Source organism: Pseudopipra pipra, chromosome 14 (genome assembly GCF_036250125.1).
Source record: "Pseudopipra pipra isolate bDixPip1 chromosome 14, bDixPip1.hap1, whole genome shotgun sequence".
NCBI classification, from domain to species: Eukaryota; Metazoa; Chordata; class Aves; order Passeriformes; family Pipridae; genus Pseudopipra; species Pseudopipra pipra.
The window spans coordinates 1,374,686-1,401,178 of record NC_087562.1 but is presented as its reverse complement, the minus strand read 5'-3'; the positions used below and the strand labels follow the sequence as shown (position 1 = coordinate 1,401,178).

General features: G+C 59.7%; 3 protein-coding genes across 6 annotated transcripts; 1 reads left to right on the top strand and 2 right to left on the bottom strand.

Moving 5' to 3' along the window:
- Positions 1 to 22: 22 nt before the first annotated feature.
- On the top strand, positions 23 to 19,328 carry ZNRF1 (zinc and ring finger 1). 2 transcript variants are annotated; one of them, XM_064670670.1, is made up of 5 exons: positions 23 to 875; positions 16,802 to 16,897; positions 17,556 to 17,661; positions 17,749 to 17,839; positions 18,241 to 19,328. In XM_064670670.1, exons 1-4 carry the CDS (start codon positions 431 to 433, stop codon positions 17,804 to 17,806), a joined length of 705 nt encoding a protein of 234 aa, XP_064526740.1. In that variant the 5' UTR covers positions 23 to 430; the 3' UTR covers positions 17,807 to 17,839; positions 18,241 to 19,328. The 2 variants fall into 2 exon arrangements, with proteins under 2 accessions (XP_064526740.1, XP_064526739.1); XM_064670669.1 differs by having other exon boundaries at positions 27 to 875; positions 17,988 to 19,328.
- Positions 18,201 to 22,738, bottom strand: LOC135421861 (probable D-lactate dehydrogenase, mitochondrial). Of its 3 annotated transcripts, XM_064670664.1 has the most exons (11): positions 22,620 to 22,738; positions 22,368 to 22,480; positions 22,105 to 22,246; positions 21,880 to 22,021; positions 21,466 to 21,625; positions 21,193 to 21,392; positions 20,987 to 21,115; positions 20,431 to 20,558; positions 20,256 to 20,346; positions 20,054 to 20,165; positions 19,645 to 19,980 (listed from the first exon to the last, which is right to left on the bottom strand). In XM_064670664.1, exons 1-11 carry the CDS (start codon positions 22,680 to 22,682, stop codon positions 19,815 to 19,817), a joined length of 1,446 nt encoding a protein of 481 aa, XP_064526734.1. In that variant the 5' UTR covers positions 22,683 to 22,738; the 3' UTR covers positions 19,645 to 19,814. The 3 variants fall into 3 exon arrangements, with proteins under 3 accessions (XP_064526735.1, XP_064526736.1, XP_064526734.1); XM_064670665.1 differs by lacking the exons at positions 20,431 to 20,558; positions 22,105 to 22,246 and having other exon boundaries at positions 18,201 to 19,980; positions 21,880 to 22,104; positions 22,620 to 22,732; XM_064670666.1 differs by lacking the exons at positions 20,431 to 20,558; positions 21,880 to 22,021; positions 22,105 to 22,246 and having other exon boundaries at positions 18,201 to 19,980; positions 22,620 to 22,732.
- Positions 22,739 to 23,352: 614 nt separating this feature from the next.
- Positions 23,353 to 25,329, bottom strand: LOC135421863 (chymotrypsinogen 2-like). Its single transcript, XM_064670668.1, has 7 exons — positions 25,192 to 25,329; positions 24,966 to 25,069; positions 24,792 to 24,871; positions 24,602 to 24,680; positions 23,952 to 24,132; positions 23,629 to 23,762; positions 23,353 to 23,552 (listed from the first exon to the last, which is right to left on the bottom strand). The coding sequence occupies exons 1-7, from the start codon at positions 25,256 to 25,258 to the stop codon at positions 23,391 to 23,393; spliced, it is 807 nt and encodes a 268-aa protein (XP_064526738.1). The 5' UTR covers positions 25,259 to 25,329; the 3' UTR covers positions 23,353 to 23,390.
- Positions 25,330 to 26,493: the final 1,164 nt, after the last annotated feature.

Genomic DNA, 26,493 nt, shown 5'->3' with positions numbered 1-26,493 from the left:
CGTGCCCGGCGCAGCGCAGCGGAGCGGGGCGCGCCGCCCCCGCCGCCCCCGCCGCCCATGGGCCGCAGCTGATCCGCGCCCGGCTCCCGGCCGCGCCCCGGGGCACCAGCGAGGCGGGCGGAGCGACCCGGCCGGCGGCCACCCCCCCCCCCACCCCCTTCCCCCGCCGCTCCCTCCCCGCTCCGCGGCCCCGGAGCCCTCGGCGGCCTCCGCCGGGGGTGACGGCGGCGGCGGCGGCGGACTCGGGGCGCCCTCGCCCCTGCGGGCCCGGCGGGGGGAGGATGCCTGGGGCGGGGATGGGTTTTCGCCCGTAGCTCCCCGCGCCCCCCCGCTTCCTTCCGCCCCCCTCTCGCCCTCCCAGCGGGGGCGGCGCGGCCCCGTTCCCCGCGGGGGGCTGTCGCTCGGCTCCCTCCGGCCCGGCGGCGCCCACATGGGGGGCAAGCAGAGCACGGCGACCCGCTCGCGGGGCCCCTTCCCGGGGGTGTCGACGGATGACAGCGCCGTGCCGCCGCCGGGAGGAGGGGGGGGGCCGCCCCCCTTCGGCCATTACCGGGCGGGCGGCGGCGGCGGCGCGATGGGGCTGCGCAGCCGCTCCGTCAGCTCGGTGGCCGGGATGGGCATGGACCCGGCGGCGGCCGGCGCCGTCCCCTTCGGGCTGTACGCGGCGGCGGCGCGGGCGGCGGGGGAGGCCGAGCGGGCCCCGGGCGGCGGCGGTGGCGGTCCGGGCTCCGACTCCACGTACGCCCATGGCAACGGTTTCCAGGAGACGGGAGGCGGTCACCATAGAGACGGGATGCTGTACCTGGGCGCCAGGGCCTCGCTGGCCGACGCGCTGCCCCTCCACATCGCACCGCGGTGGTTCAGCTCGCACAGCGGTGAGTGCCGGCTCCCCGGAGCCTTCCCCTGGCTTCCCTTCCCTCCGCGGCTACCCGAGGACGGCGGTGGGCGCCGTTCATCCGGCAAGGGGGAGCTGCCCCCATCTTGGCCGGCGGGTCAAGCCCCGTTGTGCCAATCCCCATCCCCTGCCTGGTGCAGGCGGGTGGGTGCGCGCCGGGGCTGGCATCTCTGTCAAGGTCAAGGGAGGAAGGGGCTGTGGAGCGAGGAGGCTTTCTAGAAGGGAGGTGTTTTGGCTCGGGGACATGAAGCAGTGGATGTGACACACCCCACCCCTCCATCGACTTGCGGGAAGGTGGTCTGCGGGTGCTGTAGCTCAAGCCCTTGGTTTTGAAGACCAGGCTGAGCTCCTCATGCCTCTTTCCGATGGTGTTCGGGGGGTGCCAGTCAGGTATAGCAGTTCCTGTGCCTTAGAAACTGGTAAAGAGGCAGAGAAAGCCTCTGAAAGCAAGGTGTGGGGATTTTTTTTTCCTTTGTTTCGTCTGATAAAGGGCCAGGGAGAGGCCAAAGCATGTTTTCTCATTCAAGCCAGCTGGCACTGATGTAGTTGCCGGGGAGGAAGCAGAGGAGGAACTGCCTGCCTCTTTAACAGGGCTGGGGGGCCGGCTGGGCTGTCTCGCAGGAAACGTGTCAGGCTGTGGGAGGAGGAAAGGTTACCCCCCTTCACCCTCCTGGCTGGACCCTTCCGTGTGTCCTGGTGTCTGGAGAGGAGATCTGGCTGTGAGCAGGGCTGTGTCACTGACCTAGTTTTGTCTGGGTGCAGGGAGAGAGGTGGGAGGTCCTCTCTTCCCCTCCTGGCTAGAGGGGAAGTCATTTCAGGGATGTCTCCTTGCGTTTCCTGGAATAGTCTGGGATTTCTCTCCCACCCGTCCCCCTCACAAACGCTGTAAGTGTTCTCCTTGCATGACGTGGTCTGGGAATTTCATAATATGCCTTGGGACAATGCCTCATTTTCAGGAGGACCTGAAACTGAACCAGTGGACGAGAACAAAGTGCAAAATGAAGCTTATGGGGCCCATTTTCCTACTTCCATTTTGGGATTTTTCCCTTTTGCCCAGTCTCCAGGGGCTGCTCTTCTCCATTAGGTTGAAGCTGCATGTCTTGCATTACATCCTCAGTGGCAGAACACTCCAGGCACGATTCCTATTGATCCAGATAAGCCGGATGCTTGCTGTCCTCCCTGGCAGACGGACAGGGGCTGGCATGCAGTGCTGGAGTTGAGACCAAGAGCTTCTGCAAACTTTCTTGCTCCGTGACCTTGCACAGACTGTGCTGCTGCTCTGGTTTTTAAACACAGAGAGAAACCAAGGCACAGCATCCTTCCAGGTATTCCACAAGCTTCTGTGGGAATAAGGGCCACGGGTCCTTCTGCTGCACCCGGTGCTGGAGCCTCATTACAGCTCACAGGGGTCGGTCAGAGAGTATCAGTTACATTAAATGCTAGTTCTCAAACTGCGGTGCTGAGGGGCAGAAATCCTGTTCATAAAAATAAACCAGGTGCAAAATGGAGTAAGCTGTTCTCAGCCACTCGAGCGAGTTAGTGCGGTGCTGCTAAGTTAAACCTGGTGCCCTTGAAAGGTTGCAGTGTGGGCTGTGGGAAGTGCTGCAAGAACCAGATTTCTCTGGTGCCTCTTTTGGGGCCCTCTGAGAGCAGTTGAGCTGTGCCGGAGCGTGTGCGGGCAGCAGTGAGAGCCACTCAGTCCCTGCTGAAGCCTCTCCCTCGAAGGTTCTTCCTCGTTGCTAATTAATAGCAGAATGAGCAGAGGATGCTTAAAAACCCTCCTGAAAACTTGTCGGAGCATGTTAAACTTTTGCACTCTCCCTCTTAGTGTGAGAAGTTAATGGAGGGTTTGGAGACTGAGGGGAAGGGGGAAGTAAGCCACCTCCAGACCGCTAAAATTCCTGCTAATCTCCCGCTGCAGCTGGTTAACCTGCAGCAGGGCAGTCAGGAGCCACTCACTCCTTCCCCCCTGCCTCCCCATCGACCTGCTCCTCTTCGCAGCTCCGAGCCACTCCATTAGCCTCTGGAAAGTGCTGAAGCAGCAGTGCTCTGGTAAATGGAGAGGAGCTTTGACATTGCTGCGCGTGACTGTCCTGCTCCTTTGGAAGGATGACTCGAGGGTGGGGATGAGGGGACGCGCCGACGCACCAAACCCACTCAGCTGGATGCATGCCTGGGGATCCTGGGGATCTGCCTGAGTTGCTGTATTACCAAGGAGAGGAGCCCCCCAAACTCTGTGGCTAACAGGGCTGGAGGGTTGCTTCTTGCCCTGCCAGCCCCTTTCTGGATACCTGGATGGTGCTGATCTCTGCGTGTGGGGAAGGTCATGTTCATGGGCTTGTTCTTCCAGGAGCATTTGGGTTTGGGGGATGAGCTGGGAGCCTCAAAGTGCAGCATGGACTCTGTGGGGACCTCAGTGGGACAGCAAGGAGCCTTGGCTTAACAGCCCTGATAAGGTGCTGTGGTGCAATAACAGAGCACACAGATAGGCTGGGCACCTCGCCGCCCCCTTTATCTGGGTTTTTGTGCCTCTCCAGCTGCTCCATGGCTCATCTGGCCCCTCAGCAGGGACCCCAAGGAGTGAGCTGGGGCAGGCTGAGGTCTTTTCCCTGGCTGGTGTCACTCCTTCCCTTCTCTGCAGTTGAAGGCTTGCAGAAGAGCTAGGTGTGTGGAGGGGGGGAGAGAGGGGGACTGTGCTGGGAAGCCTGTGCAGAGGCTGAGGGGAGCCCATTACTGAATCCCTCTGGACACTACTGTGGCTGCCAGGATGGCAGGAGCAGTTAGATACTGATGGTCTCTAGCCCTTCCCAGGACCAGGGGAGAAGAACTGCTACTCTAATGAACAGCAAAGCCTACATGTGTCTTCCAAATGCAGTGGGCAAAGGGCTCTGACCTTTGTGGTGGAGCTTGTCCCTCCCTCTGAGTGGACAGCACCTCCCTGGGTAAGTGAATGCTGTTTCCTGGAGGGGATTTTCCCAGGCATGTCCACCATACACACCAGCGATGTCACTGTTCCAGCACCACCTGAAACTGCTCTGGGATTTCCCTGTCTGCCCAGGGTTCCTGAGATCCACTTCCTGGCCTCTGAGACAAAGATGACAAAAGATCTTGTGCAACTTTGGAGTTTGCTTGTAGCACTTGACCCTGTCTCTTAGCTTTGTAACCACTAGACTCGATAAACCCAAGGCTAGTGGGAAGGCAGAAGAGGGAGATGTGTGGTTTAATGCTGCATGTCTCCAGCTTTGTGTGGTTCTCTTAGTATCACTCGTGTTACTCATCTTCATCAGAAGATCTCAGGGAGTTTGCAGAGGCTGTAAGTAGCTTAAAGTTTATCTGGAAATCCCACTCATCACCCAAAGCCCTTGAGTGTTTGAAGCTCTAATAAATCCATATCTTCTTGTCTGCTGGCTAGCCCAAGGAAATGCCTAACTCATCCTTCTGTACAGTGTCACCAGGAATGTCACAGGCTTTCTGTGTACCGACAAAGCAGACTGTTTGCCCTGGATGCTGGTGGCACCAATATCAGGAGGTCTTCTTTGCCAAATGAGCTGCTGCGTTCTCAGCAGCGCTTTCCTGGAGCAGGAGGGCCCAGCCTGGGGGAGATGGAAAGGTTTTTGGTGCAGAGGTGGCAGCCAGGGTGCTGAGCTGGGGCCTTCTTCAGGCAGAGTTAGAGAACAAAAGAAGCTGGAAATGCTCTTCCATCCAACTCTAGAGGAGTTGGATAGGAAACAGGAGTTGTTTGGAGGATGAGCTGGATGGGCAGCCCCAGTGTCTGTGAGCTGGGGAGAGGCCTCTCTGTGGTGAACCCTTGCTGTACCCTGATAGCTTCAAGTCACAAGCCTTTTCTTGCTGGTGCCTGGAAGCTGCTGGAGGGAGTTGCCTCTCAGCCCTGACTTTCCTGACACCAACTTGTCACCAGTGTGCCCTGGCACACAGGGGGAAGAGGCACCAGCTGCCTTGGAAGGGTGAAGTGCTGAACACCAGAAGACTCGAAGGCAGCTCTAAGGCACACCAGACCCCGAGATGAAGTTGGAGTGTGCCAACATCAGCGCTGTGCATGAGGAGCTGGTGGTGGCCATGGTCATCCTCAGTCTCCACAGCCAGAGCGAGCACTGGCTGTCTCTGCACTGCCTTGTCTCTCTAGTGCCCTCTGAGCTCTCAGCTGCCTTGCCCAGGAGAGAGGCACTAATTGCTGTGCACATTAACTGGCTTGGCTGGGCACTCTCCTCTCTAAACCTGTGCATAAATCAGCATGGGGTAGCTGGGTGCCCTCTCCCCCTTCCGCTTACGTATATCCCAGAGATGCTGGGAATGATGCTCTTGTGCTCCTGGGCTGACCCATTTCCCAGCCAGGATTGTCTTCCCAGCCCGTGACGTAAGTTTATCCCATGCTGGTTTGTTTTGCTGTTTGTTCCGATGACTGGAATAACCGTAAGGGATTCTCTTATTTATTAGTGTGCTATTAGGGTTCCTCTCCTCTCTCTCTTTCCCTCTCTCTCGTTTGCTGGCCGGAGGATCAATCAGATACAGACATCTTTGGTGGAGGAGCAGTATAAGGCTGGCGCCTGGCCAAGGCGGCCGTGGAGAGTCATGGGAAAATGCTGCTAAATGCTGAAAATTAATTTCAAGAGAAGCGCAGGGAGAGAGAAAAACCCACTTTGGAGGAGGGGAGGAAAAAAAAAAAAGCTTTTTTTTTCCTCTCCAATGTAATCTCCTGTGTGACAGATCAGACAGGCAGCAAAGAGCTCTCTGGATGAATTCCCTTTGCAGGGACCAGTCCCATGGCATCCCAAGCAGCTGGTGGGCAACCACGAGGTGCATCTCGTTGTGTCTGTTGCTGGTACACCAAAGCTCCAGATGTGCCTAATGCTTGGTTTTGAATAAATGTGTCTTGGCTTTCTTCTGGTTCTCTTGAAGACTGAAATCATAAGGGCTCAGGGGTGATACACCTGAGCAGCCAAGTAATGCTGGAAAGCAGCAGGCCCTGGTGCAGAGCATTTTACCCACCTGCTCTGGCGTGGCTGTATGTTGGGGTATAACAAGCCTCTCTCTGTAGAGACAGACCCATTTTTTATGTCAGGTAGAGCAAGAGTGGTTAAAGCTGGGCCTTAAATGTCTCTCCTGCACCAGTCCCACTAGGCAGGTTTTAAATGTGGGTAAACCCTCTGGGGGCTTGGGTACCCCCAGGGATGCTCCTGCTGTCCCTTGCAGGCTCGGTGCTTTTTGTGGGGCACTGCTGGAGGTGCAGCTGCAGGAAGCTCTGCTGCCTGGGGCCTCTTCTCGTGCCGTTGCACAGCATTTCCCGTGGGCAGAGCCTGACTGCTGGTGGGTTTCCTGCCCTGCCAGGCTGCAGGCAGGGGCGGGGGGAGTGCCTGTGGTGGGGGACAGGGGCTGCTTCTCTCATGTCATGGTTTAGCTTTCCAGCCCGCTGTGGGTCCCGTGCAGCCTGGGGTGTGAGGATGGTGGAAGGAGGAACCAGGCAGCCAGGAGGCAGGCCTTTGTGGCTGATCTCTGTGCTGCTGACACAGGGCTCGGTCCACTGGGGCTTCCTGCTGTGGTCCCAGTGCCCCTGTGGTGCCAGGTTTGTGCCATGTGCACCATCTGAGCTGGGACAGAGGCATCGCTCAGCGCTGGTTCCCTTCCCCAGGCCTCCACAGCGGGTCTATGGGTAGCTGGGGGTGTTCCATACAAGGTGTATTTTGCCAGTGGGGATGGTGCCTTGCCATTGGAGAGGCTTCAGTGCTCCTCTGAGGTGGAGCTGACTCTTCCCTCCTTCCCTATGGACCTGAGCTGGCCAGCATTGGCAGCAGGTTGGCCCTGCTGTTGTGGGCTGAATTAGCTTGGAAAATTCATGACTCTCTGTGCTTGTGCACACTTGTGCAGCTGTGGGCCCCCCATCAGTGGCATGAAGCAAGGCTGTGTGTGTTGTGCAGTGGTCTTGTGGCATTTCGTAGAGGAGCAGAGAGATGCTGTGGAAATATTTACCTTTCTGCCCTAGCAGAAATTTCCCAGGGCTTTATTTCCCCAGTTAGCACCCTTGGCTGGTTGAGTCTGTCAAGTTATGGCCATGGTTCCTGAGAGACTGTCACCTGGCAGGCACAGAAAAGGGGCTGGGACAGGTCCTGGTGAGGGAAGCACAGCGGCACAGACGAAGAATGGAACTGAAAGCTGCTCAGAGCTGTTTCCTGGCCCTAGCAGGGAGGACGGCGTGGCAACAGTGGGTATTTTTAGAGGCCAGCTGCCTGCAACACAAGAGAGGGAAAGCAGCAGTCAGGCAGGAGAACCGAGTGATGCTGACCCTGCCCCACATCCCTGCCCAGCATTTTTATTTCCTACCAGGACGGGGTCACTGGCATTTCCATGTCCTCTGTGCAGCTTTGCCTGTTGCTGCCTGGAAAGGTGGCTGGCTCCCTTCTCCCCTGGGCCATGACTGCATGTTTCTCTCCTCACAGCTCATCGATTCGAGGGTGGTGTTGGGGGCTCCGCTCTTCCTGGATGATTGCATTACAGCTTGGGGTGGTAGGCGTTTGGGGGATTGTTTTTTAGGGAAGCCTTTGTCACCAGTGAGGGGAGAACCTGCAGTTTCTCCTGCAGCCAGGGTAATTGCAGTAATTAATTTGGGAGCTCTCCCTACAAGGCAATGGAGCTGTGCCTCATCACAAGCGCTGCAGGGGAATTAGATCCACCTTTCAATCCATCCATCCAAGGCCTGTACATCTGTAGCTGGGGAAAAGGAGGGGGATTTGGCTCTGGGCAGATGGCCTAAATTACCATCTGCAGGGAGGTTGAGTCAGTATGGGCAGAGATCAGTTTTGGGGGAGCCCTCTGTGAAGTTGGTGCTGAGTGGGATGGGATGAGGCTGAGCACTGCCTGAGCTGCCTTGGCGTTTCAGGTGATTCCCAGTCAGATCTTGCTGGTTTGAACCTATTGTCCATCTGCTTAGTTATTACACCATTGATTTCATAGCCCTTGGAGTCTGCTATTTGCCTCGATCTTACCCTTCAGAGGGTGGTTGTAGATGCCTTTGATTTCTTTTTGCTCCCTGTAGACAGGTACAAAGCAGATGACAACCTGCAACTGGTCCTGGGTGAATGTTTCCTGGGAGGACACTGCTTCACAAGGCCCTACCCAGCTCTGGGAATCAAGGGAATGTGCTCCTCTGTGTGTTGCCTTTTCAGATGGAGAAGAGAGACCTTCAAACCCCACAGCTGGGATTTTTGTCATCTGCAGCCCCACTGTCTCCCTCCTGTTCCTGTCTGCAAGACAAGAGCCCTTCTCATGCTGGAGGGTGGCACGTGTTGGGACAAAGGGACAGAGAAGATGGGACAGCCAGGCAGGGTTTTTCCTGCCTGTGGCACAGTGTGCAGCCCCTCCTGCCTCCACTGGCAGGATCCATTGTGGGCAGACCTGCCGCTCGCCGAGGGGTTCATTCCTCTGAGATGCCATGCTTTGTGTCTCAGAGGTTCGGCTCCCAGAGCTGCAGAAAGCTGGCTCTGTCTGCCAGCCGCCTCCATGCTGCAAAGGCAGCTGGGAAGCTCTGGAGTGGTGTAGCCCCATTCCCAGCATGGCTCTGTCTCACAAATCTCTTGCCTCTGGCTGTCGAAGGGGAGCTCATGCTGCCTGTTCAGGCAGCTTGGTGCTGTTGAGCATCCCTCCCCTCTTGTAGTATGCACAGCAGAGTGGTGTGATCATCCTGCAGCTTTGCACCCTTCTTTTTCCCCTTCCTGCTCTCCTGCTAGCCTGGAGCATTCACTGGGCATCCCTCAGCAATCACAGTCCCTCCTGGGGAGCTGGGAGATGCTCTGTGCTGTGCAGCCCTTCCTACCACGTGAGGGGCAGGTGAGGTTAGGGTTTGCTCTGCAGCATGCTCTTCATGAAGATTCCTTCTTTCCAGTGGTGGAAAAATTTCAAACTTTTTCTGTCTTTCTGCAGAAACACCCAGTGTGAACTGGCCACGAGCGTTTCCCAGCCATGCACTGCCTGTGGGTGCAGCTCTGTGTGCCTTTTGTGCTCTGTTTGCTGCCCACTACATAAAAATTGCCCTTTTTCTACCCCGAAAAGCAGCACGTCGTTCTTTCCATGCAGGGCCTGGGGGTCTCACGCTGATGAGACCCAGTTGCCCCAGTGACCCTGCCACCATGGCCCAGGCACAAAGACACCTTGCACCACTCTGTTCGTGCGGTGCTGCCGTGGGATGCCTGTGGAGGAGGTGTCCCAGGAGTGGGGTGGGATTGCTTCCTGGCAGGAGCGGGTGCGTGGGTGCCATCCGTGCTGGGCTCTGCTCCCAGTGTCACAAAGCCAGGGCATGTCATCCTGTGCCTCTGGAGTGTCCCTCCATCCCCCAGCGGGATCAGCCGAAGCTGAGGCGTGACGGAGCCTCGGCAGCATCAAAGCACAAGTCTTCTGCTTTGGAAAAACCCGGGGGTCAGGAGGGAGATCACTCCGTGGGGTTGGATCCAGTTGTGTTTGGGAGTGGCTCAGGTCAGGCTTCTGCATTTCGGCCTTTCCGAAAGCGGGAATTCCTCTGGCAGCTCCGCAGTGCTGGATCCTGGCGGCGGGGACCCCATGGATGGCTTAGTCAGAAGTGACTCACCTCGCCAGTCCCCGCGTGACGTTTCCTCGCTGCTCCCTCCCAGCCTCTGCCGAGCCAAAGTGTCCAAATCTCTCCCATTCTGTTCTCGTTTCCAAATTGCTGTGTCCCGCTGTGCTCCAGAGGATCCCCTGCGCTCCTTCATTTCAGCTCCCGGGACCCCCCTGTTGTCCTGTTGGCTCCTTGTGCATCTTGTGGGTGATTCCTTCCTGCAGCAGGGCTTCCTGCTTCATACAAGAAATATTTGGGAGGAAAAAAACACAGGCAAACTCTTTGGAAATTCCCAAGGATCCTACAGGATCTCTGTCCTCACTGGGCAGTGAATTTGAAAACCAGAGGTGCGAAGGCCAGTTTTGTGACTAGCAGAAGCCCTGGATGAGCTTGTAACTTGGTAAATCTGAGCCCTGCAGCCCGACAGCAGGAGTTGGAGGTGTTAATGCCTTCTCTGGGATGTCACCCAGAACCCCTCTGCTTAACTTTGCTCTTCTCTGGGTTGCTAAAATTAGCTTTGGGCTACACACTCTTCCTTATGAAACCTGTTCCCAGCAGCTGGGGGAGTATTTCTGTGGTAAACTAGGGCTCTCTGGAAGACAAGGTGACCCCGTGAAGTTGCCTTTCTCATCCAGATCTGGGGGAACTGATAGTGCAGCATAGCCTAGGCTATAGGAGGGAGATGCTCTCTGGCCTTAGTGTAGGTACTTTTGTTCAAAAATTGCAGCCCATGAAAGGGGCAATGCTCAATGACAGGCATGGTGGGGTGCTTGGGATTCAGAGGCAGTTTGCACACTTTCCCTGAGGATGTGTGTGCAAGGAGGGGGGCTCTGGACAACCTGCCACCACATAGCCAGGCCTCTTTGCCATCCCACTTCTCAATGGCTATGGACTGTGCTGGAGGTGTTTTTAAGGGCTTTGATGTGTCTGTCTGCTGAGGATCTGTAGCTTTGGGTGCTCTGGAGCGAATGTCCCTGTGGGGTTCCCTCTCCTGTGTCTCCTGTTCCTTTCCAACTCTCCAGCTTTCCTCAGCCCCAGAATTGCAATCTGTTCTCCTTCTTCCCATCCTCCCCCACCGCCCCCATAAGAACCCAGCTGGCTAAAAAAAAAATAGCTCTGCCTCCCAGCTTGCAGCAAGCCAGCCTTGGGCTGCTGCGGCGTGATGCCGTCCAGCATCCTGTCCTGCATCCACGTCCTGCATCCCTCCGGCCCCAGTGACTTACCCACGTCCCACCTGGAGCGCCAGTGCCTTTTCTTTGCTGCTGTGTCTCCTCTTCATGGCTTAAATGGGGTGGGAATGGACAGAGGTGTCTCCAAAACACAACACCTCGAGCGTTGGGACAGTGCTGGCCTTGGCCAGCTTCATGTTCCGTGGCATGTCCCTGCCACCCTTGGGTGGTGTGTGGCCACCTGACAGCAGACACCTGCCACGTGGGGACTTTGCCAGGAGCCACTGCACACCAGGGACAGCTCTTCTTAGACCTTGCAAAACCTGGCCTTGCAGAGAAGCAGCTTCTCTTTGGGGTGCTGCTTTCACATTTCAAACATTTATTTTCTCCCTTCTCAGCCAGCTGAACTGACTCAATCCACAAGGAAATGGTGGGGTGGGATAGGGATGCCTCTGCCAAGGCATCAGAAATGATTGGTTTTCTTTCCAAGCACTGCCATCCAAAATGTCCCATCCTGGCCACATCCTCTGCTTGGCTGTCATCTGGGGCTGGCTCACTGGCATCCCCTGTCCCTGCCTCCCTTCCATGCACAGGAAGGTGGGATGTCTGGTTTCCACCCTGGACGTGTCTTTTGTGCTCTCCCACCTTCCCGCAGCCTTGACTCAGGAGGAAGTATGCTGGCTTTTTCAAAGCTGGCAAATGAGACAGCTTAAGTGCTTTACTCTTTCCTGCCTACGTGTCCCTGCTCGTGTCAGCCCTCACACTACACAATAGCCCAGCACCATCGGGGGGTTCTTGAGTCCTGCCTGGGCAGCAGGGCTGTGGTGGGCCTTGGCTCCTACCTCTGCCCGTGCAGCCGGCGCCGTTTCCTTCTGCAAGGGGAAGCAGGTTCCAGCCTCATTCTGCTGGTGCTGTGGCCTCCAGGCCCTTGGTGCAGGTGCTGTGCTGGCAGAGAACTGTGGTGCTTAGTGGGGTGGGTACTTGGTGCAGCTGCCCCCTGGCCCCGGCGCGAGGCGGCGGCGCAGAGGCTGGTAGAGCATCACTTCCCTGGTGACTTCATGTCACTTCCAGCTCTCGGAAGGGGACACTCATGGAGTCCTCAGCTGCCTGGTCCCTGCCCAAGTGCTGGGGATGTACTCTGTGCACCCATGTGCCATCTCCAGGGTGCTGCCCGGTGACCATCACTTCAAAAAAAACGAGGCTGCTTTAACCAGTAGGGAATTTGTTTTCCAGGAGATGTTTGGTCTGAATATCTTGGCCCTTCAGGTTTCCTTCACTTGCCTGGCACATAGGACAACTCTTCTCTGATTTCTTCTTCCTGGGGCTGTGCTGGAGCCCTCAAGGGGTAAGGGAAGGGGAGGACTTGGAACCCCTTTATCTCACCCAACCCCACATGCTTCAGCTTCAGATTGACCAACAGGGCCCATAGACATGGTCTTTCAGTCTTTCCCTGCTCTTCAGTCAGTAATGTAGGTTTTTTCAGGATGATCCACCTCTTCCAGCTTCCACCTGGTGCCAGTTCAGCTGGTAATGTCAGGGAAGCCATGGGAGGAGGTGAGATGCTCAGGATCTATTCAGCAGGGAGGAGGCACCAGGACTGCATGCTTGGCTCAAATATTCCCTGTGTTTATCTCATGCTTGGATGCATCCTCACCTGGTGTAAGCCCAGCTCCTTTGGCTGGGAGCCCAGGATGCTCTCTGGAGACACAGAGGTGGGCTGTGCAGCTGAGGTTTCCCGATCTTCCATGAGCATCAGGCAACCTGGGCTTACCCTGAGCTCCCTGGTGCTCCAGGTGTCCTCTGGGGTGGCTGGACATCAGAGGAGGGATTCCTCCTGGGGCAGGCTCCCACACACAGAGCTCCTGATTTATCCCATGGCAGTAACGGGGGCCTGGGCAACCAGAGATCCCTTTGGCAAATGGGGATCCCTTTGGTGAATGCTGCTCTGAATGGGGTGGGTTGCTGGGGTTGTGCCTGGGCTGCTGCTTCCTCCTGCTTTCAGGGCACGTCATCCCCACCGGCATCTTCCTCCCACTGCTGGAGGTGCCACAGCCACCTGCCAGTGACAGAGCCCAGGTTTCCTGCTGCTGGGGTCATGATGCATCTCCTGATGGCACTGTAGCCTGGAAGCAATCTGCCTGGAGGCACGCCAAGCTAGTGGAGAGTTTGGCAGGGGAAGGTGGACGTGCCTTTCCCTGCAATCTGGGACGGGCTTACAGCTGCCATGGACATGGTCTCGCCCACCCCCGAGGGGAGCAACCACCTCACTCACAGGGCATGACGTGATTGACCCCATTGTAGTGCTCAGTAGACACAAGTGATGGGAATTTCCTATCCCAGCTCCAGAAGCAGCTCTGTTTGGCATGTTTAGGGATGAGTTGGAAAGGGTGTCTTGACCCTCCCACCGCCACCGAAGTCTCTGCAGCTCTGTGGTGGTGCTTTTGGCACAGTGAGGGTTAACCACCAGGCTTCTTCAGCATGCATAGGACCTGGTGGAGGTTTTCAGAGGTTCCCAGCTCTACTTTGCCTGGCTCTCTAAAATAAACCGTGTAACCTTCCTAAAAATACTCAGAGGGCAGTAGCCCCTGGAGAGCACCAGCGCTGCTTGCTCCTGGTTTCTAGACCAAGCCATTGGAGAGATTAGATCACATGCCTGCATCTCACAGCCCTGGAAAGCCCTTGGCTTTCTCAAAGTCTCCTGCAGGATACAGGAGTCCAGGTCTTGATCTGAACCTGCCTTTCGAGGCCAGCCCACTTCCTGTGGCACCCTACTCTTCCTCACTCCTGGCAGGATTTGGTGCCTGCCCACACATCTCTGCATGAGGTGACACTGCCGGCTTCAGGTTTAATGTGCCATGGTCAGGAGCATCACCAGCTGCCCTGGGCGCCTTGGGAGGGAGGAAGGGTCCATGGCTTTTCCCTGGAGCAAGCCCTGGGCCTCCCCCTGGGTGTGGGAGGCCCTGGCAAGGAGGAATAGCTGGGCCCTTCCCCTCTTTTTTTTTTTTAGGCATGTGGGAGGAGGATGGAAAGGGCTCTGAGGAGGAGGGAGGGAGCTGAATTTTCCATGAGCAGCTGTCAAAATGTAATCTCCTGCGTTGCTCCGGCTGGCAGCTTAGGCAGGATAAATTAACGGGGATTTCGGGGAATGTGGAAAATACCATGGCCTGAAGGGGGCCGGCCGTGCGGGGAGCGGCTCTTTCATCTGCGGGACTGGCTCGGGGCAGCGCCTGCCCGAGCTGTGTAGGGATGCTCCGAGGCTTGGTGCCTGCCGCTGTTGGGTGCTGGTTTCACCGGTTTTCTGTCCACCGCCTCCACCCAAAGGTCACCTGGAGAAGGGGTGAGGGAGTTCACCCCTTCTCTGCCTCCCCTGTCCTGCTGGCGGGGGGCTCCTGCTGGAGGGGAACGCAGGCATTTGCTTTTGCAATGTCAAGTATTGGTGCTGACAGCTGGGGTGTGGGGCAGCCCCCCGCCCCAGGGGCCTTTCCACACTGTCTCCTCGCTCCTGCTCAAACCTGGGAATTTATGCAATTGCATTTTCATCTTTCTTTTTTTTTTCCCCCCTCCATCTTGTGAAATGCAGAGCCAGAAAAGTATGTGTGCTTCTGCACTTGTCTCAGCCCCCGGGACTGTCTGTCTGGAGGACACCACACACGTGCTGGGGCTTGAGCCTGGGCCCCTCCGTCTGCCCAGTGTCGCCATGTCCTTGCCACGGGGCTGTGGCGGTGTCGGGAGCCCCAGTCCCGCAGCCAGCTGCCCGTGGAGCGCTGGGGAGCATGAGGAGCGTTCATGCCGGCTATTTATAACTGTGCTAAAGCTATCCCAGCCAGCAAAGGGGCCTGGAGATACAGCAGCAGCCGCTTGCCAGAGCCTGCAAAGGGCCCTGCTCTTTGCCTGGCCCTGCTGATTTGCCAGCAGCTGTGCCCTGGCAGCTGCTGACCAGGCCGTGTCATCCAGGGCCCTCTCCTTCCCCGTCGGTTGCACATCTCATAGGATGCCTTCAGGTGCTGCCAGAGCCGGCAGATCTGGGACGGCCTGTTTAAAATAACACATTGGCACAGAAAAAGGGGGGACCGGAGGAAACGAGGTCTCCTCGCACACAGGGAACGGTGCCGAACCTCGACAAACGCCTTGCCCTGACACAGAGTTCCCGTTGCCACAGGGAGCCCTTCACAGCCGTTCCGGGGACTCTCCGCTGGAAGCCGGTCCCCAGAGCTCCCCCAGACTGGTGCCTGCAGTGTGGGGAACCATCTGTGCCAGGCAGGGGCAGGGCAGGCGGGCTGCCAGGGGAGCGGGGCACTGGGAGGGTGTCTCGCAAGGGGGGAGGCCAGTTGGGTCTTGCAGCAGCAGGCTGGGAGCTATCCGAGCTATCCGCGCTATAAATACACTGGGCGGGTAAACACTTGGGAGGAGGAAAGAAACAGCTATTTCAGCTAATGGGCACGGCTGCCACAAGGTATAAATCGGTCAGGAGTAAAATTAGGCTGGAGATGAGAAGGCAGATTGGTACTGCTGCCCACGAGGCCCTGGCTGCCAGTGCTGCCCTGTCACCGGGGATTTGGTGCAAATGGGGCCAGGCTCACAGCAGAGACCCCATGGCTCAGCCTGGCTGGGGCAGCGATGTGTCCCTGCAGTGGCATGCTGCAGGACAGCAGGACACCCCACTGGAGAGACCCCTGGGCTCGAGGGCTCCTTGTCTTAGCAGGTCCTCTGAGTCCTGCCTTTTAGGCCAGTCCAACACCATCCGTGATACTCATCCTTGCTGCGCCCTCCTGAGAAATAACTGCCCTCTGGAGGGGCAGGATTGGCATCCCTAGGCTTTCATTTGAGGAGCTGGGAAGTCATCTGTATTTATCACCACTGCTAATGAGTGGGTACACAGCTGTTGGGCAGTTACCCTGGTTGATTGCACCATGTAGGTCTGAGCTGCCTCCCCTTAAAGCCACTCTACTTTCTCCCTTCTAAGAAGCAAGAAAAAAACGCCCTGGCCACATCCACATGGTGGCAAACAAGAACCTGATTCATCCTTAGATAATTTGTGTACATTGCTTTTCTCTTCTTTCCTGAGCAGCCTTTGCATATATATGAAGAAAGCTCTTAAGCGGCGCTGCAGTCAAACCTGATCTGCTTTTAGAAGGCAGATCCTTAAATTACCCTCTCCCTCTCTGCAGGCAGGGAATTGCTGGATGTTCTGGTGCAAACCCGTGGTGGTGGTGGTGGCACGCTCAGCTTGAGCCCTGCTACTCTGCTGGGCAGGGATGAACTGCATGGCCTCGAGCTGGCTGCAGTGGGAGGACACGAGTCCTGAGAGGGTGACCTGTAGGACTGGTTGGTGTTCTGTTCCTTAGGAGTTTGCAGCTTAGAAACCTGGGTTTGGGGCAGCCTCGGTCGGTGGGGCTGGGGATGATGCCATGTCTGCATGTCTGCATGGTAGTGACACTGGTGTGACACCCTGGCACCAGCCAGGCCCCTTCATGCCCAAGCAAGGTTGCCATGCAGATCTGGGCATCCCAGCCAGCTCCATCCAAGAGCCTGAGTCACCAGGCAGAGCCAAGATCAAGCTGGGACATCAGCCTGCAGGGTCCTCCTGTTCTGGGGCTGCTGGCTGTCGTCGAAGGGGTGAGCACACACCTCACTCCTGCAAAAAGCTGGAGAGAGCAGTGATTTGGGTTTGAGGCTGTGACCTGCCAGTCCTCTGCTGCAGCCCTACAAAAGACCCTCCTTCCTTACAGCTTTTCTGGCTTAGCCACGCAGTGCTGAGCTCTGGCAGCAGGGACAGCACCAGCCGGGCACGGGGACGTGCCCCTGCACTTGCCAGTGGCAGGGTGCTGCATGCCCCAGGCTGCTGCTTGCCCTTTAAGGCCTGGCAGCAGCTGATGGCCACGTGTGCACTGCCTTGGCACTCTCTCCGTGCCCTCTGTGCGCGGGCTCGGGGACGACCAGCGCGCCGGCTGGGGTGGCTGTGCCCTGTCCGGTGGCTGTCCCTGCACCAGCACAGGATGAGCAGGTGCCCAGCGGGCGCTGCATGGGGTGAGGGTCACCATGCAGGCGGCAGGTGAGGGGCTGCCCTGCCCCACCATGGCCTCGGGGATTCCCTGGGATGCAGGGTGGACGACTCCTGCTGCCCTTGCTAAGGGCTCCTCTCTGCTCTCCCTCCAGGTTTCAAGTGCCCCATTTGCTCCAAATCTGTGGCTTCTGATGAGATGGAAATGCACTTTATCATGTGTCTGAGCAAACCTCGCCTCTCCTACAACGGTAAGGGCCAAGCTCTGTGGGGGAAACGGCATCCTACCCCTTGGGATGACTCTGGGCAGGCTGGAGAGACTTGCTGCAGGCAGGCAGCTCAGCTGGGCTTGCCAAGAGGGCTGTTCTCCAGCGGGATGGTGCTGCTTCCCTTCCCTGCTCCACTCTGCTCCCCTGGCATGGCTCAACTCTGCTGCTTTTGCTTTTAGACTCCTTTGTAACACAGCCCCCTGCCCGGGTTGCTCTGTGCCAGAGGGAGCCTCCTGGCCGGGTGTCCTGCCTGGCGAAGGCAGAGGACACATGTCCCCTTGGGCTGCCCCTCTGAGGGGTCATTGCCTTCCTCCCCTCCTCACTGACCAGGAGACTTATGGGGCTGAGCACTGGGCTGCAGGCTCCCGGCATCTCCCCCCTCCCTCCTGACCACTGGTGTGGGAGGGATGCTCACCTCCTACTCAGTGGTGATTTTTTAGAAGCCAGTGGTAGGGGCTTTGTTTGCTCCAGCTGCCCCAGACCCTGTGCCTCCACCTGAGCCTCCTGCTAGTGTTTTACAGTGCTGCTGCCATTCTGCCCCATGGCAGCTGCACCCACAGCAGGACCGTGGGTTCCCCTTCATCCCAGGGAGGGGAATGCTGTGGTGGTCCCCGTCTCAACCTCTGCCCTCCCCTCCCAGATGACGTGCTGACCAAGGATGCCGGCGAGTGCGTGATCTGCCTGGAGGAGCTGCTGCAGGGGGACACGATAGCCAGGCTGCCCTGCCTCTGCATTTATCACAAAAGGTACCGTGAGGGGGTGGCCAGGCGGGCGGCAGGGGACAGGAGGGGACACCCGAGGTTCAGCAGTGGTGACACGCTCTCCTCTCACAGCTGTATAGACTCATGGTTTGAAGTGAACAGATCCTGCCCGGAGCATCCTTCTGATTGACCCGCCGGGCGTGCTTGCTGACTTCTCTTTAAGGTGAGCCTGTGGTGGGCTGCTCAAACGGGGTATTCCCGTGCTGGCTTTAAATCCTGGGCCAGGAGGGGAGGATGGGGTGGGATGAGGTGGGGTGGGACAGCCAGGGCTCGGGCTCCTCACCCGGGATGGTCTCTCTCTGCCTTTGCAGGGCACCTTGCTATACCTGCTGTACCTCCTCTCCCTGTCCCCCCCGCCCCGCCTGGAGTTTTGGGCTGACTTTAAATTCCTCAAGAAGACAAAAATAGAACCCAGAAACTTGAATCCACTTGGGACAACGGCGCATTTTTTATTTTTATTTTATTTTATTATTTTTATTTGTTTTGTTGGGGGTTTTTTTGCTTGTTTTGTTTTTGTTTGTTCGTTTGTTTTTGTTTTTGGTTTTTTTTTTTTTAATTTAAAAGATTTAAAACTAAAAGAAACATCCAGGAGAAGACAGTGTGAGAAAAGCGGAGCTACCTGCTCTCTCCTCCACAGCCGCTGGTCACCAGGAGAGCTCTGCCCGCCCCAGGGAGGCCCCAGGGACGCCCTCGGCCGACACCCTGCCATGATGTTTGGCTTTTCTCCCCGAACCGAAAGGGGAATGCTGCCGGGGGACAGCCGGCCAAACGGAGCACGCGGCATTTCTCACCGGCAACCCCCCACCTCCCACCCGGACTCGCCCCGGGGGCTCTGCTCGGTTTTTTTGCACTGACTAAACGGGAAATTTCTCCTCTCTCCCGTCTCCCTTTTGGAGATCTCCACCCCGGCCCCCCGGCAGCGTTGAGATGGGGACTCTGCCCCACGCCGGGAGCGGGGCCACTGCTCCCCCCTGCTGACTCGCAGGGGTCCGTCTTTCAAGTGTTTACAACGAGAAAACAAAAAAAAGGAAAAAAAAAAAGGAAAAAAAAGAAGAAAAAAAGAGAAAATGGACAAAAAAAGAAACAAACAACAAACCACAACTGAAGCTTTGTGTTGACTGGCGTGTTCTTCGATTTGAGCTTCCCTGCCCCGGTGATGTTTACAGACTGGTCACTCTTTAACTCAGCTATAACCACTCAGAGACTGGAGAGCCGCAGCATCCCCGCCGCCCCTCCCGCGCCCCCTCGCCGGGCTCCTCTTGCCAAAACCGCCCCCCCTCTTTCTTTTCCATCGGCTTTGAGTTGGACCCTTTCGAGGAGGGTATGGGGAAGGCCCCGATGGGCCCCCGGATGCCCCCGGCCACCCCTGGTCATGGGAGTGGCTCTGCTGGAGGTGCCAAGATGGAGTCATTTCATGGCAGTGACCCCTCCCCTGCCCATCCCCGTCCCCTCCTGGCGCGGCGGGCGCGTTTTCGTTGGTGAGACCTCCCCTGCCGGTGGCCGTGCCCCTGCGGGAAACCTTTCTGTATTTATATATTAAAAAAAAAGGGGGAAAAAAAGAGTTCAGAGCTTGGGGGGAGCTTCCTTCATTAGTCAAGGTGTTTTGATATGGTATTAAAACAATGTTCAATAAAATATTCACTGTTATTTTATTTCACTGGCTTTCTTGGTGAAGCAGATGATGCCGATGGGGTGCTGGAGACCCCCACCTGTGTCGATGCCCCTTCCCCGTGTCTGCCATGTGGGGATGGCCCCAGTGGTGCTCAGCAGGTCCCAGAGATGGGATGCCATGGGGGCCATGGTGGACATTCCTACCCAGCATCACCAGCACCATGACTCGGGGGAAGAGACTAAAGTGGGACCCCCATGGTGCCCTGTGAGTGTCTGTGTGTGCTGCCTGGGACAGGGACCCCCTAGGGAGGGGCTGGGGCATCCTGTCCCCCAAAAGACATCACAGTACACAGAGGCTACAGGTGCAAACGGGTTTATTTGGGGTTCAGGGATCCCTGACCCCCCGAGGTGGGGATGGGGGGATTTGTGGGGACACAAAGGGCGGCAGTGCAGGGCAGCGTGGCCACCCCAGCCCTGTCTCCCGGGGCTGCAGCCCCCCACTGCCAGCTCAATGCCAGTGCCCCCCTTCAGAGCACCTTGCCAGGGTTCATGAGGTTGTGGGGGTCCAGTGCAGCCTTGATGGAGCGCAGGGTGTCCAGCCCCTCCTGGCCCAGCTCCTCCAGCAGCAGTGCCCGCTTGCCCAGCCCCACGCCGTGCTCCCCGGTGCAGGTGCCCCCCGCCGCCAGCGCCCGCCTGCGGGACAGGGAGGGTCAGGGCATGGGGACATCTGCCTGTCCAACTGTCCCCCCAGGGTGCCCCATCCCACCTGCCCAGGCGCTGGGTGAAGGCGTGGATGCGCTGGGCCTCCTCTGGGTCCTGGGTGTTGAAGACGAGGATGCAGTGGAAGTTGCCATCGCCTACGTGTCCCACCATGGGTCCTGCAGGGCCATGGGTCAGATGAGGTGCACAGGGAGGATGGTGACCCCCCAACCCACCCCTCTGTCCCAGGGGGCTGCAGCCCCACTGACCGGTGAGGCCAGAGTCCTGCAGGTCCTGCTTGGTCTCCACCACCACGTCGGGCAGGCGGGAGATGGGCACACAGACATCCGTGGAGTAGCCCTGGGGCGGGCAGGGCAGAGCTGAGGCAGCTGCAGCTCCACGGGCGCTGCCGCCATCGTCCCTGTCCTTGTGCCTGTCCCTCACCTGGCAGCCGGGCCGCAGGGCCAGGGCCGCGTACCAGGCGTTGTGGCGCATGGCCCAGAGCCGCCCGCGCTCCTCCGGCTCCTCCGCCCAGGCCAGGCCGGAGCCACCGTTCAGTCGCACGATCTCCTCTGACAGTGACCAGGAGCCCTGGCATGGGACCCACGGCACCCCCAGGCACCTGGCCCTCACCCCAGGACCTCCAGTGCCCATCCTGGGCATCCATCCCATATCCCAGGATACCCCTGGTCCTCCCATCCCTTGTCCCTGGGCACCCATCCATCACCCTGTGACTTGTCTGGTCACCCCTGTTCCGTGTCCCTGAGCCCCTCAGCAGACCCCCAGCCCACACGCCCATCCCTCACCCTGGTGTCTTCCAAGTCCCCATCCCCAGCATCCATCCCTGGTTCCTCTGTTCCTGGTCCGGGGCACCCATCCCTGATCCCAGAACAACCCTGTCCCCCGCCTCCTGTCCCTGGACACCCATCCCTCATCCCTGGGTGTCCATCACAGCCCCCAGCCCCAGGCACCCAATCCTCATGCCTATTCCCATCCATACCCGTCTGCCGCTGCTGCTCAGCCAGGCTGTTCCGGGAGCCATGGAGCTCCAGGAGGAGCGTGGCTGCCACCGGCAGCCCCATCCCGCTGTAGCGGCCACAGGCGTCTGCCATCACCTCATCCAGGAACTCTGGTGAGAGGAGGCGGCGCTCAGTGCCACCACCAGCACCTGGACCCGCGGCCCCACCTCTGGCCCCGGGCACGCACCGATGCGGGCCACGGGCACGGCCGCCTGCAGCACCTGCACCGTGCACGCCACGGCCGCCCCCACGCCGGGGAAGGAGGCGATGGTGGCGGCGGTGGCCTCGGGCAGCGGGTGCAGGCGCAGCGTGGCCTGAGTCAGGAAGCCCAGGGTGCCCTCGGAGCCCACGAAGAGCGAGGTCAGGTCATAGCCGGCCGCTCGCTTCCTGTTTAGAGCTGGTGAGCAGGTACACCCAGGAGCAGCCAGCCCAGCACAGCCCCCCGGCCCCCAGCACCCACCTGGCCTGGCGCCCGGGGCCGGCGGTGTGGAGCAGGCGCCCGTCCGGCAGCACCACGCGCAGGTTGAGCACGTTGGGGCGCATGGTGCCGTAGCGCACGGCGTTGGTGCCTGAGGCGCCCGTGGCCGCCATGCCACACAGAGAGGCGTCTGCCCCGGGGTCTGCAAGCAGGGGGTGGGAAGGGAATGGGGGTGGGGATGCTCACCACTCCCCCATGGACACCTCCAGGACCCCTGACCACAGCAAAACCATGGGTAACCCCAGCAGCACTGGGGCCATGGCACTTCTGGTCCCACAGGCACCACTGGGACCACAGTGCACCCATGAACACCCCAGGAGCCCCAGCATTCCCGACATCCCCAGCACCCTCAGTGGTGTGACCCCCGGCCCCAAGGGCCCCCCATGCCCACGGTACCGACAGGGAACCAGAGCCCGGTGCCACGCAGGTGGCTGTTGAGGGCCTTGCGGGTGACACCGGGCTCCACTGTCACCGAGAAGTCCTCGAGGCTCAGCTCCGCGATGCTGTCCATGCGGCTCAGGTCGAAGCAGACGCCGCCCTGGCACAGGGGCACCGGTGGGTCTTGGCACAGCCGAGCACCGAGAGCCCCTGGGGGCTCAGGGGGTGCCGGGGAGCCGATACCTGCACGGCATTGACACCGCCCTCGAGGCCGGTGCCGGTGCCAAAGGGCACCATGGGCACACGGCGGCGGTAGCAGAGCGCGGCCAACTCCTGGACCTGCCCCACCGACTGGGGCCACACCACGGCGTCCGGGGGGGCACAGCTGGGGGACAGGGGCACCGCTGCCAAAATGACTTCCCCCTCCTCGGGGCCCTTCCCCTCCCCAGCTCTCTCGCCCTCCCTGGGATCCTTCCCCAGGGCTCCCAGCCCCAGAGGGCACTCACGGGTGCATGGACTCATCGTGGCCGTGCTGCTCCCGCACCGCCGTGGCCGTGGAGACGTTGGGGGCCCCGACCACGGCGCTCAGGGCCTCCACAAAGCCGGGGGGCAGCGAGGGCTGCGGGGGAACGACCAGGGCTCCGTCAGGGAGGGGCTGGGGAAGCTCTGCCTGCGGCCCTGGCACACACAACAGCCAAGGGCACGGGGCCCGGCGGCCACGGCAGGACGGGAACGCCCTCGGGGACCCCCGGCCCCACCTTGGAGCAGCAGCTGCGGCGCCCCAGGGCTGTCCCCAGTGCCAGCACCCGCCACAGGGCCATGGCAGGACCGGACAAGAACAGGAACACGGGAACTGAAAGACCAGGACCCTTGCCCTCCCCCCTGGCCGTCGGTCCCTCCCCCACACGGACACCTTAAGGTGGCTCCAGCCACGGGGATGGACACGTGAGTGTGTTCCTGCCGGGGGACCCATCCCACAGTGCCCGTGGTCACATCCCCACACCGGGCAGGGTCCCAGCCTGAGCCGTGTCACTGCCCCCACCATGGCCCTTGCCCTCCCAGCTGTCCCACAGCCCCGTGTTCCCATACCTGCTCAGCTGGCCCTGCAGCTGGCCAGGGGGCCCTCACCCTCTGGGAGGCCACATGGCCCGGGCCTGGGCCGTCCCAGCCAGGTGTCCCCATGCTCAACCGTGGGACCACAAGCAGCCCTGTCCCTCTGACTCCATGCCCAGCCAGGTGTCCCCATTCAGGACCCCGTGTTCCCATGACCCACTGTCCATCTGTCCCCTTTCCCAGCCAGCTGTCCCAGTGCCCCCATTCCTGTCCCTGTTCTCACCCAGATGTCCCCATGCCTCCCAGCCCTCCTGACCGGGTGTCCCCATGTCCCCCCTCACACCACACGCCCCCATCCCCAGCCACCAGTCTCTCAGCCACCCGCCTGTCCCCCGTCCCGCTCCCACCCGTCCCACGGCGGGGACAAGGACACGGTGCTCAGGGGTGGCAGCATTTATTGGTGTTTATTGCCGGGCTCAGTTGGCCTCCAGGATGGAGTCGATCCAGTCGCGGAGCTCGGTGACACGGGCGTAGACGCCGGGCGTCTGCGTGTCGCAGGTGCTGCTGCCCCAGGACACGATGCCCACCAGGGTCCAGGCGCCGTCCTTCTGGCACACCAGCGGGCCCCCGGAGTCGCCCTGTACGGGGCACTGGGTGAGCACCAGGGAGGGGCCCAGGGGGGCCGGGGGCAGTGGGGATCCCGGGGGCACCTACCATGCAGGAGGAGGCTCCGTCGGCGCCGGCACAGACCATCACGTCGCGGATGCGGTAGCCCCAGAATTCCTTGCACTGGGCGTTGGTGAGCAGGGGCAGAGCCGCCTGCTGCAGCACCGCCGGTGTCTCCGAGTCTGCGGGAATGGGGCCTCAGCTCCGGCACCGGAGCGGCAGTGGGGACAAGGACACGGGGGCAGAGGTGGTGACAGGATGGGTCAGGGTTGGGGATTGGGAATGGGAATGGGAATGAGGAAGGGGACGGGGATGGGGATGGGGATAGGGATGGGGATGAAGGCAGCGAGGGGGGCGAGAAGGTGCCGTACCACTGGAGTCAGTGAGCCCCCAGCCGGTGGTGACGCAGGTCGTGCCCCCCGCGAACTCGTCGGTGGCCTTGGGCAGGCAGACGGGGGACACGCGGTCCAAGAACTGCGCTGGAGTGGCCAGTTTGATCAGGGTGATGTCGTCGCGGATGGTCAGCAGGTTGAACTTGGGGTTCTTGAAGACCTGGAGCAAACAGCACCGCTCCCAGCGCCCATCCCGCCCACCAGGGTGCCAGGCACTGGGCACTCCTCAGGGACCCATGGGGATGCCAGGGAACGGTCCTGTGGGTCCCGTGCTGGCCGGGTGCCTGAGCTCCAGAGCCCAGCCCCTGGGACACGGGGGAGCAGGGACACCCTGTGCCACATCACCTGCAGGAATGAAGGGGAGCCTGGGGGCGTGAGCCCCATCCCTTGGGGCTCCTGGGGACACCCTGGCAACCCGGCCTGAAGGATGAGGGGGAGCAGGAACACCCCAGGGCATCGCAGCCCAGGGATGTAGGGCACCATGGACACCCCAGGGAAGCCTGACCCTCAGGGAAAGGGCAACCAGGGACTCCTTGGGGACCCAACCCCCAGGACAAGGGGGACCCAGACACAGCCCCCCGGGTCCCTGTGGTGGCCCAGCAGGCACACAGCCCCCGCCCCAGCGGTACCTTCTCGATGGTCAGCGTCTGTTGAGCAGTGCTGGGGTTGTTCTGGTCATAGGCACCCACCACCACTTTGTCGGTTTTCCTGGGCACGGGCAGGCACTGAGCACAGGGCACGGGCACGGGGAGGGGGCAGCTCTCACAGCCCCGTGTCCGTGCCCAGCCCCGCTTCGCCAGCAGCAGAGCCGGTGCCTACCTGACGCCGCAGTGGGCAGCGGTGACCACCCAGTTCTCGCTGATCAGGGACCCGCCGCAGAAGTGGAAGCTCCCGTAGCGCTGCCGGGGAGAGCTGCCCTCAGCACCCGGCACCGCCGACGGGTGCTCTGTGCCCGGCCCCCCACACGGCACCCACCCCGGGCCCGGCTCTCACCTGCAGGGACACCTGCCATGGCCAGGACCCCGGCACTGCCGGCTCCCCGTTGACGATGCGGGTGTAGCCACGGACGACGGGGGCGATGGCGGGCACGCCGCAGTCTGCGGGGCACAGGCGGCCGTGGCACGGGGGCTCCGGCTGCTCTGGCCCCCTGTCCCCTCCCCACCACTGCCACCCCACCGAGCCCCAGGCCCACCCTGCCAACCCCCACGGCCCCACGCACCCTCAGGGAGGGCGGCACGGGCAAAGCCCACCAGAGCCAGGCAGCTCAGCAGCCACAGCAGAGCCATTGTCACTCGTCAGGATGGACCCTGCCTGGCACCCGGTGCCTCTTATACCCACCCTGGGCACGTCCCCACAGCTGCTGGCCTTGCCACCGCAGCCTTGGGAGATAGGGTTGCACCTGGTACGGTGCCACCAGCACATTGCCAGCCCTGGAACCATCTCGTCACCCAATTCTTTGATGTCCCGGGGGCCTGGCCCTGTAAATGAACAGAGACCCTGTGCCCCTGCCTGTGCAGCAGCTGGGAAGGGCTCTGCAGACCTAACCCCAGGTGAACTCCCTGGTCCTAACCTCAGGTGAACTCCATGGTCCTAACCTCAGGTGAACTCCATGGAGTTTGGAAATTCCACCATCCCATGACAGCCCATCCTGGCAGCCCAGAAAGCTGAACGTATCCTGGGCTGCATCTCCAGCAGTGTGGGCAGCAGGTCAAGGGAGGGGATTCTGCCCCTCTGCTCCACTATGTTGAGACCCCACCCGGAGCACTGCGTCACCTGGACCCCAACATAAGAACAATGTTGGGGTGGGTCCAGAGAAGGTCACAGAGGTCCACTAAGGAACAGAGTGCCTCAGCTATGGAGGCAGAGTGGAAGAGTTGGAGTTCTTCAGCCTGGAGAAGAGACAGCTCCAGGGAGACCTTAGAGCACCTTCCAGAGCCTGAAGGGACTACAGGAGAGCTGGAGAGGGACTTGAGACAAGGGCATGGACTGACAGAAGGGTCGAATGGCTTCAAACTGACAGAGGGCAGGGTTAGAATAGAGATTAGGAAGAGATCCTCCCCCGTGAGAGCGGTGAGGCCCTGGCACAGGTTACCCAGAGAAGCTGTGGCTGCCCCATCCCTGGAAGTGTCCAAGGCCAGGTTGGATGGAGCTTGGAGCAACCTGGGATTGTGGAAGGTATCTCTGCCCATGACAGGGGGACTGGAACAAGATGAACTTTAAGATCCCATCCCACCCAAACCATTCTGTGATTTTGTGATAAGGACCCAGGCTGGCATGGGCTCATTTTGGCACCAGAGCTGCAATTCCCACATGCCTTTCATAGCCTATTTCTACCAACATTTGCTTCACTGCTCTGATATTCCTGTGGGCCCACAATTCCCATTTGTTCCTATTATAGTGGATGTCTGGGCTGAGTTTCATCATTCCTCTCAACAGGAATGGTCTTCCAGCTCCTTCCTTCACATTAGATTAAAAAAAAAAAAAAAAAGGCAGCAGAGCCTTTACAGACAAGTTGGCCTGT

What these genes read in the sequence shown, in the direction of transcription:
- ZNRF1 (XM_064670670.1), top strand. Translation starts at nt 431, where the DNA reads ATGGGGGGCAAGCAGAGCACGGCGACCCGCTCGCGGGGCCCCTTCCCG. An exon ending in ACCTCGCCTCTCCTACAACG is followed by an intron (nt 16,898 to 17,555) that starts GTAAGGGCCAAG and finishes CTCCCCTCCCAG; the next exon opens with ATGACGTGCTGACCAAGGAT. An exon ending in CTCTGCATTTATCACAAAAG is followed by an intron (nt 17,662 to 17,748) that starts GTACCGTGAGGG and finishes CTCCTCTCACAG; the next exon opens with CTGTATAGACTCATGGTTTG.
- LOC135421861 (XM_064670664.1), bottom strand. Translation starts at nt 22,682, where the DNA reads ATGGCCCTGTGGCGGGTGCTGGCACTGGGGACAGCCCTGGGGCGCCGC. An exon ending in CACGATGAGTCCATGCACCC is followed by an intron (nt 22,247 to 22,367) that starts GTGAGTGCCCTC and finishes CCTGTCCCCCAG; the next exon opens with CTGTGCCCCCCCGGACGCCG. An exon ending in CCCTGCGGCCCGGCTGCCAG is followed by an intron (nt 20,347 to 20,430) that starts GTGAGGGACAGG and finishes TGCCCGCCCCAG; the next exon opens with GGCTACTCCACGGATGTCTG.
- LOC135421863 (XM_064670668.1), bottom strand. Translation starts at nt 25,258, where the DNA reads ATGGCTCTGCTGTGGCTGCTGAGCTGCCTGGCTCTGGTGGGCTTTGCC. An exon ending in GCTGCCCACTGCGGCGTCAG is followed by an intron (nt 24,681 to 24,791) that starts GTAGGCACCGGC and finishes GCCCGTGCCCAG; the next exon opens with GAAAACCGACAAAGTGGTGG. An exon ending in AGACGCTGACCATCGAGAAG is followed by an intron (nt 24,133 to 24,601) that starts GTACCGCTGGGG and finishes TGTTTGCTCCAG; the next exon opens with GTCTTCAAGAACCCCAAGTT.